The sequence below is a fragment of the Nothobranchius furzeri genome, chromosome 3, assembly GCF_043380555.1.
Source record: "Nothobranchius furzeri strain GRZ-AD chromosome 3, NfurGRZ-RIMD1, whole genome shotgun sequence".
Lineage (NCBI taxonomy): Eukaryota > Metazoa > Chordata > Actinopteri > Cyprinodontiformes > Nothobranchiidae > Nothobranchius > Nothobranchius furzeri.
Genome location: NC_091743.1, coordinates 65,627,250 through 65,642,678, shown reverse-complemented (window position 1 = coordinate 65,642,678; position 15,429 = coordinate 65,627,250). Strand labels below are relative to the sequence as shown.

The 15,429-nt window shown below is 38.5% G+C and overlaps 1 protein-coding gene across 2 annotated transcripts in view; it reads left to right on the top strand.

The window, feature by feature from the left end:
* The window catches only part of gnai2b (guanine nucleotide binding protein (G protein), alpha inhibiting activity polypeptide 2b), a 78,972-nt gene that overhangs the window by 29,245 nt on the left and 34,298 nt on the right, over window positions 1-15,429 (top strand). For both annotated transcript variants that reach the window (XM_054730552.2, XM_015958919.3), the window contains exon 2: window positions 13,092-13,134. In XM_054730552.2, the coding sequence (XP_054586527.1) occupies window positions 13,092-13,134 (43 nt within the window). The remainder of the gene's footprint in view (window positions 1-13,091; window positions 13,135-15,429) is intronic.

Sequence of the window (15,429 nt, the reverse complement as noted above, 5' to 3'; positions counted from 1 at the left end):
AAAATGTCAAGACTGGATGAATGATCTGCTTTTAAACGTGGATGCAATGTGGCATCACAAGTGCAGCCAATAAAATGTACATTTTGCTGGTGTTTGATGGAGGAGCATGTACTGGGAAGATTAGAAGGGCAGTTTTACACGGAGCATGTTGTGTTTGCTAAACAGGGAGATGTGTGTGACTTAGAAGGTTGTAGTGGAAAGACGTAAAGCATTGGAGAGCAGTGCCGATAACAAACACGTACTGCTTCCAGGCTTCAATTTAAAACAGGACGATCAATGATGCTGAAGGATGCAGTGAGTTCTAAAAGGATTAAATGTGAAGAAGTGTTATTAAGCACGTCGCCTCTGAGCTCAGCGTTCTTCCACCGGCAGCAATGATCGATTGTGTTCAATATATTTTCATGCTACATCATTGTTTGTAATATTTCTCTCATTGTGTGTGTTCTCTGTGTGCTGTTGTGGGTTCATTGGCCCAAAACAAGGCTGCCACTTCCCTGTCTGTGGTTTCTTTCTCCATTCTTCTTTTTCATTCTCCAGCTTTTTATTGCTGCAGTCTGAGAGTGCAGCAAGCTTCCTACTCTGCAGAGCAAAGCACAGAAGCTCTGCTGCTCCCTGCAAGGCTGATGACCTACTTTCCCACTTCAGGCAGTTGCACAGAGTGTAATGTATCCAGCCTTGCAAAATTCCTCCATCTTTAGCTACCCTGCATGTAACAAAAAGTGGTTAAGGTAGCTGCGTGGCTGATTGAAGCACTTGTGCTACAAATTTTGGGCTTGTAGATCCATTAAAGCAGTCTGTGTTTTCCTCTTCTAACAGAAGTGCATGAATTCCTGCATGAAGGATTTCATCAGGAGGAATGTAGACAGAAAGGCTAAGTTGAAACTGGCTGATGAAATAAAGGCTTCTTAATAACTGCCTGCAGACAGAAGGCAATTTATTAGACCTTTAAGTGTTTGGCTAGGGAAAATATCTATATCTCTATAAATGAGTGGCTTTAACTGAATTAACTCTCAGACACTTGGATTCTTGACCACCAAAACACACTAAGCTAGTTAATCTGTTGAATATTCCAAATCCCATTTAACCTGTCCTTTACTTTTTGGTGATTAGTCGTTATAAATGGAAAAGTGGTGCAGGGAGGTTTCTAGACTTTAAAAATCACACACCAGGAAATGAGCTGCAGTTGGAAACACCCCCCAAATCAGTTCTGAAGGAACTATATATATATTTGGGAACTGTAATGTTTTGCTGGGTGTTTGATGTATTGTCACCACTTTTAAAAAGCAGAAAATATGGTAAAAATTATACATTTGTCAGATTAAAGTTTTTATTGCTACATTACAAAAATTGTAATATAGTAGCCTGATTTGATTGGTTGACTAGTGGTTGACACACTAGCATTGGCTTCACTCCGCCTGGACTGAGTTTAGAGTGTTCTCACTGAGGTATTCTGGGATTTAGCCGTGCAAAACCGGACGATTTTCAGCCCTCTTTCTGACGCGGTCTGCCTGGAGCTAGTTCAACCCGCCCACTGCTGACTGATTGGCCGGCTCAAAATCACACGTACCATTAGGGGGAGCCTTCGATCGGCAGATGGAATCAGCCCGGGGGGGGGGGGGGGGGGGCTTCCCACTTGCTGAATTCATTATCATTTTGGATGCTGTGGAGTTAATCAGCCTCTGACTGAAGCCATTTTTTTCACTGCTGTGAGGAGTGTGTGCATGCACACACACACACACACACACACACAGTGCTCCCAGACACAGCGAAGAAGGATGAAAATCAGTCTCCAAAAGCAAGACTACTTAGGCTGTTTTTGTTTATTAATGGAGACACCGCAGACTTCTCTACGCTCTTTTTCCCAGCCCATGTGCTCAGAGATGCACTCATGACACCACAGGCCGACCATGTGCTCAATCACGTCCACATTACTAAGGCAGTGTGGAACGAACGTGGCCAGGCTGGGGCGGGTGTAGTGGAGTTTAGGGGAGTGGAGCCGCTGCTAGTGTGTAAGTGGCATAAGAGATGCACTGATTCAGGTAGAGCTGAGTGATATAGAAAAAAATCCTTTTATAATATTCATTTTCATATTGGTTTATATTGATATTTAGCATGATATACATATTTTTTATTTTTTTGTCAATTTGGAATGCTTTCTGGTACTGGTGTGTGAAATTTGAAGAGATCAGATAATTATTTCTTATTTAAAGGTTTGTTTTCATTAAATGTGACATTTAATAACTGTTTAGTTGGAACTAATTTTTAATAAAAATCTTAAGGCTTTTTATATATTTATTTAAATTTAAATTTAAATTTTAGAAGAAAAAACAGGAAAATTGCTTCATGGCAAGTGTGCTTTCACGAACCAATAGAAAATACAAAAAAATTAAAGATTGTTGAGTTTCAAACTGACTGACAACAGAATTTATTTGTAATCATGCCTATGCTTATTTTGTGATTAATAAGTAAGACATTTCTGTTTAAGATGCTGCATCAGCAGTAGGCCTAGCATTTTTTATTTAGTGTATTCTAATCTTTTGTGTCAAGCAGTGTTGCCAACTTCACGGTGTTTTATATACACATTTGTACATTCTGATTTGAGGTCCTATCTGTAACATAAATGGACAAGAAAGGATGACATTTCATTTCAGTGGAATTTTTTAACCACTGTTAACTTTGAATTTAGGGCCAGTGGGTCTAGTTTGCTTTCATTATAATTATCTTATTTCTTATGAGGTTTGTTTTGCTTTAAAATATTAATCCATAAAAATGATGGATATTGCATTCTGTCAAGCTACCCAGGTTGGCTGTAACTGCATTACTTGTACAAATGATGCATTGGATAGAGTTGTCTCCGCAAATAAGATGGCTGTGTTTTTTAAGTGACTAATTTAGAAGTAGTCTTCCTATTTATTAAAAAAAACAACATTATTTGTGTTTCCCAGTGGGATTTTTAAAAATGGTTTTGAAATGTTACAATTTCAGGTGAATGCAGTAGGAGGTTGATTAAATTATTGTAGATCAACATTTAAATAAATGAGATAGAGGAAAATCAAAAGCTGCCTTTATCTGTTTGGACTCTGCCTATCTAGGGTGGACTTCTGCTCTGTGTGCTTTAGGAGATTGTGTAACAAATCCAGACAAAGTTAATCCTGTGCCTGTTATTGCTGTGTGTTGTAATAACAGACTGTTGGTCTTAAGACTGACAAAACAGCAGGTCAGGAGGTCAGGAATCCCCGAGGACCATAAAAGCAACCATTAAATAAAAAAATGATAATAGGCAGGAGGGGTTTGTTAAAAATATAGGTTCTAGTTCAAGTGAATCTTTAGATTTGGTCCGTCTCTGTTCGTTCTTAATTCTGTGTAATAAGAAGCAAAACTGCACATCCTTTATTTAGTCACACAAAACACCATGTCTGCATGTGTTTGCTGAATTACATCAGTACTAGTACTAGGCTGGTACTGATATAAAAAAATCATATTCATCAATATGGATGATTACAGAAAAAAAAAATATTTTTTTAAATAAATGAAACTATATTTTAAGTGCAGCCCTGGCACTTTCAATAAAGAACACAAAACTTATTTCAGTTCGAGATTTTATTTAAACATCTTTATTTTACTAAGGCTGAACGATTTCAAGAAAACATTGAATTCCCATCATTTTCCTGGCAGAGATTGCGATTTCAGTTGGATTGACATTTTCTTCATAAAAAATCCTTTCTTCTCGTTCTACTGTAATAATCCAGTGTCATCAATACCCCCTAGAGGCTATCCTGTGTGGACAGTCGTGACACTAACATTCGTTAGCAGTGAGTTAGGGTGAGAAGGGAAGAGGAGTGGTGCTACAGCCGGGTTGGTGAGTCATGGTAGTTGTTTAGACAGTAGGTGGCCTATGACGCTGGTGGATGATGAGGTGAAGGGTTAAGGCGGTGCTGAAATGGAGGAAATAATACCAGGTTATTGAGCTATGACACGTGGAGAGAAACACAGTGTTTGTAATTATAGCCTTCCTAAACATAGTGGTGAAGGAGCAGAGAGCATTTGGGAGCGAGTGTGTGTGTGTGTGTGTGTGTGTGTGTGTGTGTGTGTGTGTGTGTGTGTGTGTGTGTGTGTGTGTGTGTGTCACAAATAAAATCCTTGTCTGAGTTGTTTTTTCACTTTAGATTTATTGTGTTTTGCATCTTCTAAGTATTATATTTGAAACAAAAAGCTCCCCCCCCCCACCCCAAAAAATTGTTTTTGAATAAAAGCAAAAATCCCACGGTTGTTATTGTTAAACAACATTTACCATATTGAACATGCTAACATTCAGTCATGAACTCTGAAAACATAACACGGGTGCATTTTAGACCTGCATTGCTTCTTTAGGAGCATGCCAAAACTTACATCAAAAGAAAGCTGCTGACTTTCCAAACTGCCAGCAGAAACACAAAGCAATTTGGCTTCAAATCGTTGCTGATGCTGCACTCTCACTTCTGCTGCAATGTGTCTTTTTGTTGTGTGTGTGTCTTTTGTGAGTGTGCTCATTTGAATACAGCCATGCAAACTCATTAATACAGCCATGCAAACTATTGAATACCCCATATTTGCAGCTTTATGGAATGATATACCTGTATCACAATATTCCAACTTCAGCTTCTCTTTTTAACAAATATTCTTCTGGATCTTCTGGTTGAATCTATTTTTTATTGTTGTCCTTTTTATTTTCTACGTAAAAATCAATAAAATAACTTTATCAGCCATCGGTACCTATCCTGTTATGCTTTTTGTGTAACATGTTTTTATAAAAATATTTTGTCTCATAAAGTGTCCTGTGCTGTTGTGTGTTTTGCTGTTGGAAGGGGTTAAAAGAGGCGGTACATCACATATTGAAGCTAAGAGCAGTTGCTTCCTTTACTGTGTAAGCGATATAAAAAATTCATATCCACAGGAAATTTCAACCGATGCTCTAGATGACTTGGTACACTGGCCAGCGCAATCACAAAGCATGTTTTTAGTTTTGGACCAGTTCTGTTCCCTTACTGTTTTTCACTTCATTTGCTCTCTTTTGTGTGGCTGTTAACCGAAGAGATGTGCTGATTAAGAAGACACAAATATCTAATAGCTCATTAAAGCTACAGCTGTGTGTGTGTGTGTGTGTGCGCGCGCACTTGTGCATGTTAATGGTTTTATAGGCTAACGCTGAAAACTTCTGTATTCAAATCATAGTTATCGTTCATTTATTGTTATCGAGGTGAAATCCTCAATATATCGTGTTACTGATTTTAGGCCATATCGCTCAGCCCTACTGTAGACACAGTAAACTCTTTAACCAAACCACTAGGAATTTAAAAAAAAAAAGCCTAACTCTCTATTCAAAGCCTCATATCATTGGCAGAATAGAACCATCCCAAACATCTTTTTACGTGCACAAAGGTCTGACTAATGTCGTCCAATCAAATAGTGACTCATGTAGGGTCAAGAGATTGGGGTGTTAAGTTATGACCAATAAGATATGATTATTCTATATAAATATAGAATATCAACCTGATTGATCTTTGAATGTTTAACCAGAAGAATTTAGGATTCTTTGCTTAGTCGGTGACCATAAACACACTTCGTATTAATTCAGACAGAGTCAACATATAATTAAAACAAACTTTATTTTCTAGACTAATTATATTACATGACAAGTTATGAATAACGATATGTATGGATGAATATGTGTGGATGGAATGTGATGTGTGGTGATGGAATGTGATGTTTATCAGAACCTTTGTATCTGGAAGAAATTGTGAGTTCTGGGTGTAAAAGAATTTGGTCTGCTATGAACTAGAGAGTTGATTATTAGTAAAACAACATCAGACGCAATCTTGTCGTGTCTACGTACCCTGATCGGAGACCCCCCGGTGTGATCCGGAATGCCAGGAAATCTGGTGGACGTCAAGGCACCAAAGTTCGTAGAAAAACCGCAGAACGACCAGTCCAGTCTCGGGTTGTCTCCAGGTCACAACAGGCAGGAAGGTTGTTGCGTCAAAGACAGACTTTTAAGGAGTCGAAGCTGTGTCCACTTTGCAGCGGGCAAACAGGTTTTGACTGTATGTCTGAGAGATGTTTCTAAAGAGGCTGGTTCTGGATTGGCCACTCCGGAGTGTCAGCTGGAAACAAACTTACTCAACTCCACTCATCTGAACTGAATAACCCGGGAAGTGATCTAAGTTTTATTAATTCCTATGTTATGATTTTCTGGCAAATCACAATGTGCCATGTTAAGGAGGTTTTACCAAACAAACCTCAGAAACACTCCTACAGATAAAAGATGCTCTGATTTTGTGGATAAGAAAATCTCTATGTGTCATGACATTTACTGTACCCTTGTGTAAGGAGTGTGTGAGCTTGTCAAGTAGACTGATTATAAAATAGACAGATCATTGCAAGGACGCATTCATTTCAACCTTATTAATTTAGGCACAGATTAATCAAACATTTCATTTAACCGCTTGCTCATACTTGTATGATTATTTACATATTTAATTTCATCATTCAGTATTAATTATTATAAAAGATCATTCTTATAAGGGTTTGCTCCTTTATTCTTTGCAGGACAGTCTAGATAAGCAGACAGGCTTGGCAGAAAGACCTTGATGCAGGAAACACTGTGTTAACAATTTCAATGTCAACAACACTGTAGAACCTTTCTTGCAGCTTGGAATATTAGAGGGCACACAGAGGCTGAATTATGTCTGTAGATGACCGGATACTGAAGAGGTCAAATTGAAGATGAAAAATGACCCTTTCTGGACGTTAAACTCGACAACAGGTCTTACTATCACAATCCAACTAAATATACAGCTGAAAACATTAAAAGTTTTCTTCAGATGCATTTTCTCATCAAAACCACTGCTAGTATTATCATATTGGCTTCAGACATTTGATTGACACCTTATCTGATCCAACACGTGAAGGGTTACACCCTCACCCCACTCTGCAGAGGTAAAATCTTTAACTATTGGCTGATCAAAGTGCTGCCCCCTAATCTCACATGTAGCTTGAACCAATTGAAATACATTTTTGTTTGCAAAATCAAATAGCCAATCCATTTCTGAAACCAACAATCTCAAGTATGAGGCGTAAGAACAATTTGCTATTCATAGATTGCTCTGTGCAGTGTTTTATAAATCTCCAAACCTTTATCACAATCAGATATAACATTTTGAAACGTGACCTGTAAAGAGTGTAACATGGATTCTGGTTACAATGCAGTGTTCTGCCACGAAAACTTACCTTTGCACCAAAAAACTGTTGGAATTTTTCTGAGAATACTTAAAATATCTGAATAGATCACCCAGCCTTCAAACTCTCAGTAGAAGTTAGCAACATGACAAAAATGTCATAATGATAGTGACCCTACTAGTGACAGTTTGATTATGAATATTTACACACACTTGTAATAGATTCCCATAGTTTTGCATTGCAAGTTACTGTTCAGTGCAATCAAATTATTTCCTCTTAACACTTCAAAAATACATTATTTAGGCCGGATAACAGATTTTAATCAATATATGCAATTTTGCAAAGAGCAGAATAAACACTATGATGTCTACTTTGGCAAGCTGTGAACATAATCCCTCATAAAATATTATCATCGTATCGCCCCAACCCCTATGACCTCACACTATTCTGATCTGATTTAATGGAATATTGGATATGTCGGCCATATCCATAACGCCACATCAGAAAAGCCCAAGAGACCCTAGACCTCCAGAAGTGACAAAAGGCAGAATGTTCCCATATTAGATGTTTGACTGATTGTATCTCTAATATACATTTTCTTTCTAAAATTGGGAAATTAAATAGGTTGACTGATTAGAGGCTCGTCAATAATAGTTGATGGTTAATTCCAGAGTGAGTCAATGATGGAAGTGAATGTATTGGAGAGACTTTGCCTTTTTCCAGCCAGGCCAGTTTTGATCCTCCTATACTACAAATCATGTTACCACTCGTCTTCCTTTTGGCACTCTCAGAAATCCATCTTGGGAACAGCTATGAATAGATGGAATTAATAAAGCAGAAAATGGAGGCGTTTTCTTCTCGTTGGCAGGAAGAGATTCTGATTCAGCTGTAGCAACAATAATTTTTATTAAAGTTTTATAGAATCTAACTTCGTGTGTAATTTTCTTTTTTAAGATTTAAATGGTTTTAATGTTTTTAGAACTTAATTAAAACACTTTGTAAACATTTAAGCTTGATGTGAGTAAGTTTTATAATCAAATACAGAACCGGTTATGTTACTGAGTCATAAAACTGTTAATACCCTCTTCAGTGTCGTCCGCTCGATCTTCAGTTTTACGTTCTGTCTCGTTTATTTAGACTCCTGAGTGTTTTTCCTGAATTAAAGATGAGCTTGCTTTGTTCTTCTCTCTTTCTTCTCGTTTCGTACTATAAGAATAAATCAGCAGCCAACACAGTCTTTAACTTAACAAATTTCAGTTCAGAAGATGAGAAATATCAGGGTTTTTTTATGTTTTCTTATATTTATTAAGTTGCTTTGCTCTTTGTTGTATTAAGTTTAGAGTTCTCACATATGATTCGATGTATAGCTCCGACTGTTTTACTCAATTAATCTATATTTTTCTGCTTAAAACGCACAACCACACACACATTTTTTATTCTATTTAATGTATTTGTTTTCATTTAATTGTTTCATACTTTCATCCTTTATGATGGGTTGGGTTAGGGTTTAAGCTGTCTAGGATGTTTATTGGTTTCTTCAGTACTTACTAAAATGTTTTATTACTATGCAACGTAACACTAGTAAAATAGATAACACAACTAACTTGATAATGTTCTTTCACAATTTGCTAAATGTAATTTTAGCGTAAGTTTTTCTTACTTCACTTGTTTTAAATAAAAATCTAATTTGTCGTCAACCCCCATTCCGCCATACAAAATAAAATAAATAAATTAAACTGGTGCTTACGTTTAATTGGTTGAACATGGAAATGAAGGAAGACCAATGAGAGTTTATTAGTTTTAGCTATTTTTGCTATTTTGAGTTTACCATCCATCCATTTTCCTCCACTTATCTGGAGTCGGGTCACAGTGGCAGCAACCTAAGTGTACTAATGCAGACCAAGCTCTGACACCAGTCATACAGGGCTCTAACAGCCAGTATCAGAGGGCGTGGTCAGTGTTGCCAACTTAGCGATTTTGTCACCATTTCTAACGACTTTTCAGACCCCCTTAACAACTTTTTTTTTTTCAAAAAAGCGCCTAGCGACAAATCTGGCGACATTTCTGACCCCCCTCAGCTACTTTGACTACAACTTTGTAGCCGACTTTACCTGCAGATTAGCGATGCATCTGGATGCATCTGAAGCGACAGGACCGTCCTTCCTTCCAGAGGGTCAGAAAGAAAATGATCTGCGCATGTGTATGCATCATGATCACGCTACCCCCATTGACAAATCAAACCTTTTGTGGGTTTTCACAAGTCCATTATTTGAGATAGCCACCGCAGCTACATAAAGGGCGACCGCTCCTTCCGCCATCCTGCCGCCTTTCGGCAGCTGAGCTCGGCTGGCACTGGCAGGCAGCGTCGCACTCACCCATGGCTTCTCGCACCACTTGTGGTGCATTCAAGGAACATTGGAACTCTATGATGACTTCAATAATGTAGCACATTTAAAACTTTTATAAAAAACAGAATAATATTGTAAGACAAACACCTCAGGTCATTGGCAGTTTGCATGTAATGTTTCTGAATACTAAATACGGCCTGCTTCTTTTTACATAAAAGTACTAAAAACAACAAAACCAAACTAAAACTATATCTATCTATCTATCTATCTATCTATCTATCTATCTATCTATCTATCTATCTATCTATCTATATATACATACATATATATATATATATATATATATATATATATATATATATATATATATATATATATATATATATATATATATATATACATATATTATCTTTTAGGTCAATATATAGCACTGAATCACAACAGAAGAATACATCTCAAGGCACTTGAAAACTACAACAGAAAATTCATTTTAATTCAATCATACATACATTCCTATCAATTTAATATTTTTGTGTTTACAAGTTCCATTCTCTTCAGACAAAATAGAAATATTCCTTCCATTTTTTGTGCCATCTTTACTTGATATTTTAAAGGATGCTGTTTTGTATTTATTTTTATTTTAATAAAATATTAAAAAATAAATCAAATACTTTTTTTTAATCAAATCACGCAGGTTTTGTTTGATTTACTCTACGAGACCGGTGACGTCATTGCGTTGTATGCAAATTAGCACGTGACATCATCTGGCGACATCTAGCGACTTTTGGGGGAACTTCAGCTACTTTCAGTCAAAAACAGTTGGCAACACTGGGCGTGGTACCCCATACACCTGAAGTACCCCACAAAGGGCCTCCCAAGAGACGCAGTAAAACGCCGTCTCCAATCGACAAAACACATGTAGATTGGTTGGGTGAACTCTCACACACCGTCTAGGATCCTCCTAATGGTATAGAGCTGGTCCAGTGTTCCATGGCCAGGACGAAAACCACATTGCTCCTGAATCCGAGGTTCGACAATCCGCCCTCCCCTCCTGAACGCCTGAATAGACCTCACCATGGGGGCTCAGGAGTGTGATCCCCCTGTAGTTGAAACACATCCTGCAATGCCCCTTTTTAAATAAGGGGACCACCACATCTAGAGGCTTAAGGAAATCCGGGTGGATCTCATCCACCCCTTGGAGCCTTGCCACCCAGGAGCTTTTTTGACATGACGTTAAGCACAATTTTCTTTCTTTTTTTTTTTTGTTGCTTGTTAAGGACTTAGTTTAACAGAAAACGTGTTTTCTAACCCTCTCCACATAATTTGATTAAAAAATAACAAAATTAATCTGGAGAAATATGTTTCAAGAGAAGTAGAAGATGTTGCTAAATTACCTGCAGTGACACTAAGCAGACGTTTTAATTTTTAGCACACTCCGTTTAGACCCTCTCTGTCATCACTATTTATTTTTCCACCTTATGACACTCTTTGCTTGTTAAGATGTTTTAAAGTCCATTATCATCTCCTGATAAAGCAGAACTGTAAGCCATTTGCAGATGGATGACTTCTGGGTCACAGAGAGGTTTCAGGATCCCTAAAATGCCATGACAAATGTTTTTGTTTTGCCTGTTTCTAAAAATCTCAGTTTTAAATTAAATATCTGTGACCGCCTCAGGAAAAGACAAAAAAATAAAAGAAAATAAAATTCTAATTGGATTTCAGTCTGTAGATGAATTATAACAATAAAGCTTAAATTACATTGTTTACTCCCTTGTGTTGCAACACCAAGTTGATCTGCTGGAGATGTGAAGTAATTTGACACCCCCACCCCATCCCCAGATTCCACAATAAAAGCAGCCAATCCTAATAAAACACCTTAAATCAAAAAATCAGAAGACTCCTCTTTTCTCTGTTGCTCACGAGAGTTCACCTCCTTGTAGACTTGAAATATTAATCGAGGAGTTTTATTTTTGTGCTAGGAAAGTGACCTTCATGTGTGTATGTGTGTCTGCCGAGAGGCTGATATTTCGCTTTCCATTGGCTACATTTTCTCCTCACACGAAATTTGTATTATCCTGTAAATCAGATGCAAAACCAATATTAATATTTCTTTTGTTTTGTGACCTTTGAAGAATGGCATACAAAGATTTGTCTGGATTGTATTTGAGATTAGAATGTTGGTACATCATAATTCATTCATCTGTAATAATAAAAAAAACTATAACTAATAAAACAGGTGAGCTAATGTGATGAATTTATAAGAAATATCTGGTTGACGTTTGCACCTGTTGTTTGCTGCGTCAGCTGGCTAATGATTGTTGGTCAGGTGATTTAAAATGGATAGTAGTGTATGGCTGGGTCAGAGGTCGCGCTAGACATTTTTGTTGTCCGTCATTTAGACCAATATGGGTTGCAAAAATAAACTATCATGATTTTTTCCCCCCATTTAAAATCAGGGTTCCCCTTACATAGGCGTAGCCGTGGCGATCCGCCACGGCTGAAATCCCACCGCCACGCCTACAAGATCCCAAGTTTTTTTAATTTATTTATTTCTACTATGTTGTCGCTTGTGATCACAGCCGGCGGGCAGCAAGGAGGAGCAGGCAGGGCAAGGTGAAGTTACAGCATAAGTCACTGAGTTTAAAATTAGAAAGGTAGCAGTGGTTATAATGCTTTTTGGTTTACATGTTTCAATAGCATTAATAAAAATGAGTGTTGACGATCTTGACAGGGTTTCCTCCAGTGCTTGTTGTTTGAAATGAGATCAAATCAGTGCTTCTATGGGTTGGCTCCTCTGTGCAATATAAAATTTTACTTTATTTAGAGACGTGTCATAATTTCTCCCAAGCCCTGATCCTGTTTGACATGTGCCATGGATTAAAGTAGCTACAGTATTTATGTTTTCTTTCATCTGACGCCACTATCTTGTGGCTGACAAGCGTATCACATCATGATCTACTTTCATTTTTGTATTTAAGGTTTAAAGCAACGCCTCTCGTTCATGAACGTGTTTCTCTAGCCAATGCCAACAGAGCTAAAGCACATTGTTTTACAATTACAGTGCTCATGCTGTGTTGTGTTTTCATAACTTAGTCGTCCATGAGTAAGGTCGCCAACCTACATCAACTGAGCTATGTCCATAAACGCTCGAGCATGTTCTGTGATTAACGTCTGTACGTAAGTGGTAGTCTAATGCTATTGGTCACTGCTGACCAGCACTCAGTATATATTGCAATGAGATCTATTGGACAGGTGGCAGGCGTGGCCTTACATCCATATCAGTACAATGTGTCCCCTCAGAAACAAAAACTGAAAAACCCAAAAGACTGAGTTGATTTTGAAGGCAGGTCACCACTGGGTCACGCAAGTTCTCAGTGCTAAAGTTGAACTTTACACTAATTAAACCACACACACACACACACACACACACACACACACACACACACACACACACACACACACACACACACACACGCTGAAACCCTGTTTTAGTTCTTGCATAACTCAAATGTTTTTACATCTCAACAGGTGCTGGGGAGTCTGGGAAGAGCACTATTGTAAAGCAAATGAAGTAAGTTATAAAATCAATCTTTATTCCGTTTACTTTGATCTGTTCTGTGTAAAGGAAATACAAAAAAATAATAATAAATTAAAAGCATACATGTTTGTTCCCGGTCCTGCACTGGTTTTGTCCTCCGTGGTTGGATAGCACACCCAGTTACCAACTATCACACATTAAATCAGGTTCACAATGATAACCATGCCACTGTTAAATGCAATGAATCTAAATTCTTGCACTTAGGTTTCTAGAAGTGACACAATCACGTATTTCCTTTGCGTGTAGGGAATGTCTGATTGCAGAGGTACACATAGAAATGGACCTGCACCAACTGAGGACACTAAATAGTTCAATTATTCAAATTCCTCAGGGCTAACTAGGCATTAAATCCATTTTTCATGAGCTGGAAGTGAGAACAGTCCATTGTTTTAGAAATAATTTAATGAAACATCCAAGCACACAGATAAATCACCCTGTGAGGCGCTCATGACTCCACTCTGTTACACAACAAATATCCTGCAGGATGTCAAAAAATCCATGTTTGTAAAGCAGCTGCACACAAAGGCAACGGTTTTCCAATTTCCCACCGGTCATTATTAACATTTACATCACTGTTTAATGCATCAGTCAGCTTGATTTCACTATAAACAGAAAACTGGCTTGGTTTGCTTTCCCTTCTCTTTCCCGCTGCTGCCTGATGCAAAGACACTTGGTTTCCTCGCTCTTACATCCACAGAATTATTATTGCAAAAGCAGGAAAAAAGCACGAAGCACTGCATCAGCTGAATGCTGCAGAGTGGAAGCAGTTCAAACTGTGTGTCAAGCACCCTGCTGCACACCATTCTGCACAGGATGTCTTCATTTCTGAGAAATGTGATACAGAGGCGGCTGCATCTTCACAAACCAAGTAGAAATGAAGAAAACGTGAGATCATATATTAAACGATGGATTGGACCTTTTATTAGGACTTTTTTGCCTTTAAATACATGTCAGGGTCTTTTGGTGTAGGTGCTGATGTAGAACTACCTCTTAAGATAACTGTTTCTGTGTCAAAGCTGGTTTAGATACTGGAATCAAAGATGAACTCTATCTTTGTTTGCTTGAGCAGTCTAAGACCACTTTTGGAAACATCTCATTGTTCACATTATATGCAGCAAATACCGACAGTATCGTTAGCGCAGCTAACATGTAGTCAGCTGAAAAAGAATTCAGTTAGTTTAACTATTTTGATTCATTTCAGCACAATTAAGTTCAAGAGCAGCAATAGAACGCTTTTGCTTCTCCAGCATGAAGCAGGCGTGCAGCAGCATCACTATTGCAGGAGAGCAAATTCTGTGATTATATTCAACTTGAGTAAAACTGGGGAAAAAAGGCTGCAAATCTTAAAGTGACAGTGTGTATTTTCCCTAGCGAAAGGGGGCAGTAGATACTTAACATGGCAAGCAAGCAGTATTTTTGTGTTTCAGTAACCCCCAAATTCCAGTACCTCCGCTCCGCTCCTCTCCGCTCCGGTCCGCCCCCGCCTTCCGCAGCCGCTCGCTTCCGAACTCAATTTTTACTGGTACCAGCTCTACAACGGCTCCGCTCCGGTGCGGAGACCTGAGGGGGGCAAACAAGCATGCGCGGGATTTTCGAGATCTTGCGATACAGTCCGAGCAATAAACGCGGAAGTTAGATCCAAACACCCGTTGTGTGGGAGAAGCATCGGCATGAGCTGTTTAATCTGCCCATCATTTGTATTGAGAGATCAGCAGTGTTTGGATCAACAAAGTGTGACTACCTTGATCGTAGAAACTGTATTTATGGCTTACTTTTGTGCATTTAAACTTCAGCCGCCATTGTTAGTTGTTAAAAGTTGTTAAACCTGTGCATATGAAACAAAAAACGCCTTTTGTTTATCGATTTATTGTGAAAAACGGAAATTCTGCTTGCTCCTTTTCCTGTTGGGCCGTTGTGATTTCTGTCCATTTACTGCGGAGGTGCTCCGGCGTCCGGCGAAAATAGGATCGATTCTATTTTTGCTGGACGCCGGAACAGAGGGCGGCGCACGGCGCCGCACTGCCGGAGCACGGCCGCAGTAGTGGAATTGCTCTGATTGACTACAACGGGACCGATTTTGCTCCGGCGTTCGTGTCGGAGCGGAGCGCAGCGGAGCAGAGGTTACCAACGGATGGCCATTAGGGTCAAAAATCCCTGGGAGCGCATCTTCCAGCAAAATGACAAAAACGTCTGACTGTCTTTCTTCACTGGCAGCAAACGAAGAGGTAACTGTGTAAAACAACATTTATGAATGGTGAAAGTTTTGTA